Genomic DNA, 5,844 nt, shown 5'->3' with positions numbered 1-5,844 from the left:
TATGAGTGTTATGATTTCTTTGTAAAAGCATCGTACATTTGACCATACTTCAATTATAGTGATCATTTTAAACATGATCGTTAAAGAGGTCGCCACCAGGTAGGTGAAGGAGCGGCGATGGCGTGTAGACGCGTGGGTTATCTTACAAGACACGTGAGGGGAGATGGGTATTTTAAACAAGGATTGTTCTGTTTTTCATTGGAAATTCTGATAAGGGGATGTTGGTTTATCGATGTGGGTGGATTATTATTTTTTTTTTTGTGAAAACTGCGCTGAATAGAGTTGCGCCTTTACAGATCCTTGACGTTCGACCAATCCTCGTCGTCACAGAAGACATCTATCTTGTCTCCTATTAAAAGACAGTAAAGGGGGGGGGGGAAGCATATTGTCTGAAAATAGACGCTAATGAAATAACGTGTTATTAATTCAATGCTCTACAATTGTTTGCAGTACTTTAAGCATAAGTTTACGTCGTTTTATAAATAAATGTATAAAAACATGCTAGAGCGAATTAAAAATATGACCTACCTTTTGTAGACTAAGCAGATTTGTAATGTAATATTTTATTATTGTTTTAATCGAAATAATTCTAAGAATGAAATGAGCACTGATATTCTACGAAGCATTAAATATTCAAAAAAGCTAAGAAAATTAATTTCTAGCAACTACATAAAGGTTGAGATTATGAAGTGAGAGACATAAGATAAGTACAAAAAATTAAAGCTCATTTTATTTCGAAAAATCGTTGATATGAAATTCATGGTAAACATATCCACTTGCATTTCTCAAGCTCTATAAAAATAATGATGTGCACGCAAATGAAAATGAATCAAGACATTTATTCAAAACAACTTGGGCACAATCGAATATTATAAATATTGTGTTGTCTATAAAAATCTCAAATTATCTTTTCGTTATTTTTTCATACCTTGTTGAATAATTAAGTTTCATACGATGCAACATCGAATATTAACTCACAATTCAAGCAAAATACTTTTCAAAAGTAGTTGAATGAAATCTTTATTTGGAAGATACATATAAATTGCAGCCAGAACGCATATCGTAAAAAAGTAAACTAATGATAGGGAAAAACGTGGCTCAACAGAAATATACAAACTAAATCGAATACGATATCTTTTTTTTTAAATTCGTTTGACAGCAAATGATCAACATCACTCATTTAATGCACCCGCTATCGTATAATTTACAACTGTATGTATATTCAACTCCATTTGTAGATTTAAAGCTCTGAGTTGTAACTAGATTTTTTTCAACTTTTTAAAATATAATCTTGAATCTCTTGCTATCGAAAAAAATTAAAGTAAAAAGTTGCCTTTTAACAGTCGACGTTCGAAAAAAGTGAAAATCGATCGTCTGTCGATCAATACTTGGCGAATCACGTATAGTGTGATCGCAATCGGATTCCTGCTAAGTTCATCAATGTCACAGAAAAAAGCAGAAAGGGAGCAAATGAGAGTGAGGGATTCAATTCGATGAAGATTTACAAGTCTGAATTAATCCCAAAACGTTTATTTTTCAATCTGATAAGTTTATTACAGATTACGGTTTTCTTTTCGTTCTATTCTCGAGCTGACAGAATTAAAAATTACGTATCAAGATAAAGGTGTGAGAAAAGCATTGCTCTTGGATCCTCTTTTTTCTGGCATTTACAAAAAATCACTAGAACACTGCGTCGCAACACGAAGAGTCATACGGGTGTTGTCTAAGTTTATTCATTGTTTCTTTTTATCGGGCTGGCAAGATAAAGCCAATTTCCCGAAATGAAGCCAAAGCGCGACTCACATACAAATATGATACATCAACAATTCATTCCTAACCTATTCTAAAAATTATGAGCGCGTGTATCCTACTTACAAATCAGTCACTTTCTGGCATCATATACAATCGTCTTTGCCTTCCCAACTCAATCTGATATTGAATACATGATTACATGTATCTGTTTAAAATGCACATATTTTTTTTGGATAGGGGGATATTTTTTAAATAAATTTATATTTATTTTTTTCTAATTTTGGATCAGCTGTTGTTGCCCAGTGAAAACTGCCTTCTGTCACAACACAATTAATACTTGCATGGTGGATTGACGTGTATTTGAATTTGGCTGATCGCTCATATTTTTCCACCTATTTTGTTTGTTTCGCTTTACGTTAGAAATTAAAGCAATAGTTTTGCCCAATTTATTGTGGGACACCAAATTCAAGTTTAGCTATATTTTTTTATCACTTATTCAACAGCCCATTTGTAAAATGTTCCAAGTCTCAATTTACGAAAGAGAAATAAGTTAATCTTTTAAAATATCTTCGTTTCATACTTAATTGGTTTCATTTAATAATACTTTCATTTAACATTTAGAATTCAAAATAAAATCGCTTGATAAATTCTCTAACATTTTGTACACGTGAATTGGATAAAATCAAGTATCATTGTAACATAGTCACAGCACTAAAGTATAAAACAAATAAAAAGAATTGGACAATGAACTTGGTTTCGACTTGATTTCCAAGCATCAATGGCTCATGCAATTTATTAATCGATTTTACTTTAGAATTCAATACTATTTGCATTTGAAAGTAAATTTCACTTTCGTTCGAGTATCTAGATATCACCGCGGTGCTTCTTGTCAACAAGTTTGACGACTTGAATCATTAAAAAAATGGAATTGAATTTTTTAAATGTAGTTCGCTGTCAATATAGCATGTAGCTCTTAATGGCGTTTTTAATTCTGCGTTTGAGCTTTACCTCGAGGTGCATAATTAGTACGATTAGCGCCTCGCTGAGTTCCGCGGAAGTTGCCACCGCCGCCACTACGTCCACCTCTATCCATGCCGGATCTTTCTCCGCGAGGACCACCGCCTCTTGACTGATTGCTGGCCGACCTCTTAAATCCGCCGCTGTAGCCGCTGTTACCCTCGCTGTTGTTACTCCAATTGCGTTGATACCCGTTTTGATAGTTTCCTCCATCGTTATTGCGATAGTAGGAGCCGCCTCCTTTGTAAGAAAAAAAACGGTCAATTCGATTTGTAAACTATGAAGATTATTCGAGACAAATTTAAATTTACCTCTGCCGTTCTGTTGATAGTTTCCTCGTGCGCGATTGTTATAGCCGTTTACATTGCCGCGCCTTCCACCGCGCCCCCGGAAACCTCCTCGTTGTCCATCGGCCCAGACTTGTTGAGAATTCTGTCCCTGTTGCGAATCTTGATTGGACTGTTGCGTTTCCGAGTTCCAGTCTCCGGATACGTTGTCCGTAGTTTGTACCCAATCCAAAGAGCCATTATTCTGGCCAACGTCACCCTCGCCAACTCCTGTTTCGTTTCCGCTTTTGTCCGCGTTATCCTGTAATGAGAGGTAAAAAAAATCACGTAAGTTAGCCACAAACATTCGAACGTTCTTTCTATCAAGTTTCAATCAGAATACTCACGTGAGTGTCTTCCTTTTGTGACGTCAAGTTTTCTTGTTGTGGAATCTGTTCAAAAGTCTGAGTTTGTTGCTGCTGGAAGTTACCAGGAGATTGTTGATTGAATGGTATGCCAGTTTGATGCGACGTAGGCATTGGAATTTGAGGATTGGCGTTTCCAAAAGCAGGCATATGTGACATCTCCTGAGGTGGTTGGTGTTGATACATTACCTTAGAATAATTACAAACAATGAGACATTGAACTATTATCGAAAGGTTCTCAAGACTGAATGATAATCACCTGAGGTGGTACAACGGGTGGACCAGCGAAAGACTGGTTGGTAAATGTTTGAGTAGGGATGGGGGCATTAAGAGTAACTGCGGTAGCAACAACAGTCGCCGCAGTAGGAATGTGTGATACGACAGTTGGTGGTGCCTGAGACGCGACAGGAGCGTTAACCTCCGGAGCATCAAGCTCGGAGTCTTGCAGGAAAAAGAAGTTGGTTGCTGGTCCAATGACGTCGTTGATCCTCGGAGCTGGAGCCGCAGCTGGAGCCTGCGGTGGTTGCTGAAGCGGCTGCTGTTGAACTTGTTGGGCTGGTACAAAAGTCGCGGCGTTCGTGTAATACGACGGGTCGACGGGAGGTTGCGGAATTGCCGGAATTGGCTGGGCAATAACGGGCATGGGAGTCGGAACTGGTGCAGCTCCCGACACCACCGGGATGGCGGCTACCGGAACCGGAAAAGTTTGCATGGGCATGAGGGTCTCGGGTTGCTGCAGTGGAATGTGAGTCTGATTATTGTACTCCTCGTTGACCTGCTCGGGTACATGCGCGTTGCCGATTTGCGTCTCGGCTACCGCTTGCGTTACCTACAATCAAAAGTCAACAATCAATTAACATTTTTAATCAATAACTCAAGCAAGAGTTAGTAAAGCTAGTAAAATCCTACCTCTTCGACAGCTACTTCAACGTCCTGGACCTGATCGAAGTATCCACACTGGGTTATGGAGGTGATGATGTCCTTGAGTTTGGAATAGGTAGTCCCTACCACCTCCCTCTGCTTTCCGTCAACAATCAGCACGTAATGCTCAGCAACTTTCTGTGCTTGTTGAAGAAACGATGGTTCACTCTCCTGCCTCTCGTGTTTTAACATTACTTCGTTGTACAGATCGTCCAAGTACTTCATGTCCTCCTCGGCCAGCTTGATGGCTCCATTGACACCGTTGATGAAGTCGTCGCGTACCCCCTGAGCGCCCATGTTCATCAAGGTGTCCTGTATCAGCAACACCTCTCGAACCTACGAAACGATTTCGTCAAAATCGGAACAAATTCCACGAGACTCGGATCGACGTCGAACTCACCTTGCTGATGTCCTGTTGCATCCTCTCGAGGGCCTCCTTCCTGGCGAGCTTCTTCTGCTGCTTGGCGGCGTCATTGGCGATACCGACGATCTGCTTGTAGAGCTCCCGGGTGATGTCCAGCGTCTGCTGGACCTCGTCGTACTTGGCCACAGCCGTCTTCTGGTCAGCGTTGAGCTCGCCGCCATTCTTCACGATGTCCCGGTAGGACTCGAGCTTGCCCTGCGAAACACACGACGTCAGTACGCGTTGAGTATAGTACTAACATCATCGTCATTGTATATCTCTCCCGCACGCAGAGACAAAAGTTCGGAGCATCGCGAGGGCGTAGCCACCAACGTCGCGCAACGCGTACACAACGCGAGCGTGTGCAGAGAGGGGCTTCCCCAGAGCGTGTCTAGAGAACGTTGGCTGCACCGGGAGTCGACCGTGGATCGAGCGCGCGGGTGCGAGCACATGGCTGAAGCGAAACATGGCGGCGGGATGACTCCCTGGTGTGTTTTGCCTGTGTGTTGTCGCTTGCGCGTCGAGGTACCGGTGAGCGTCGGCTCGTTACACTTACCTTGCGCTTCTCGAGATTCCGGATCTTGTGCTCGATCACGATGATCGCTTGTTTGATCGGGTCTACGGCCTCCGTAGAGGCCTGCTTCTCTAGTTTAGGGTTGGCAGAAGGCATCCTTCACGGGCAACAAACGCGAACTGGACCCAAGCTTGCTGCTCTCGCTCGACAGAGGCGATGGATGACTCTAAAGCGCGTGCGTCCCCTTTCCCTCTCCTTTTTTCGCAGTACGACACACACACACACACGCACACGGTTGTTCCATCCGTGCTGCGTAGCGTAGGGCTGATGATGCCTGCCGCAGCGTTTCCAGCATGCATATTCTATATTGTAGAACTTCTGCGCATGCGCGACTCCTCTGTGCGAAAAAGGCCGGGAGTGTAGAACTTTTGGACATTTTTTTTATTTCGGACTTTATCGGAATTTCGTAGGACCAAGTATTTATCTATCGTCAGAAAATTGCACGTTGAGGGCTTTTCACCGAGATCAGAGCAAAGTTGAATTGCG

General features: G+C 42.0%; 1 protein-coding gene across 1 annotated transcript; it reads right to left on the bottom strand.

Moving 5' to 3' along the window:
* Positions 1-1,514: 1,514 nt before the first annotated feature.
* LOC100678378 (caprin homolog) lies at positions 1,515-5,619 on the bottom strand. The gene is made up of 7 exons (XM_031926634.2): positions 5,341-5,619; positions 4,782-5,000; positions 4,370-4,717; positions 3,720-4,289; positions 3,443-3,649; positions 3,081-3,357; positions 1,515-3,009 (listed from the first exon to the last, which is right to left on the bottom strand). The coding sequence occupies exons 1-7, from the start codon at positions 5,452-5,454 to the stop codon at positions 2,738-2,740; spliced, it is 2,007 nt and encodes a 668-aa protein (XP_031782494.1). The 5' UTR covers positions 5,455-5,619; the 3' UTR covers positions 1,515-2,737.
* Between the last annotated feature and the right edge of the window lie 225 nt (positions 5,620-5,844).

The sequence above is a fragment of the Nasonia vitripennis genome, chromosome 3 (genome assembly GCF_009193385.2).
Source record: "Nasonia vitripennis strain AsymCx chromosome 3, Nvit_psr_1.1, whole genome shotgun sequence".
Classification (NCBI taxonomy): domain Eukaryota; kingdom Metazoa; phylum Arthropoda; class Insecta; order Hymenoptera; family Pteromalidae; genus Nasonia; species Nasonia vitripennis.
This window is presented reverse-complemented; position numbering and strand designations above follow the sequence as displayed.

What these genes read in the sequence shown, in the direction of transcription:
- LOC100678378 (XM_031926634.2), bottom strand. Translation starts at nt 5,454, where the DNA reads ATGCCTTCTGCCAACCCTAAACTAGAGAAGCAGGCCTCTACGGAGGCC. An exon ending in GGAATCTCGAGAAGCGCAAG is followed by an intron (nt 5,001 to 5,340) that starts GTAAGTGTAACG and finishes TGTGTTTCGCAG; the next exon opens with GGCAAGCTCGAGTCCTACCG. An exon ending in CTATCAACAGAACGGCAGAG is followed by an intron (nt 3,010 to 3,080) that starts GTAAATTTAAAT and finishes TTTCTTACAAAG; the next exon opens with GAGGCGGCTCCTACTATCGC.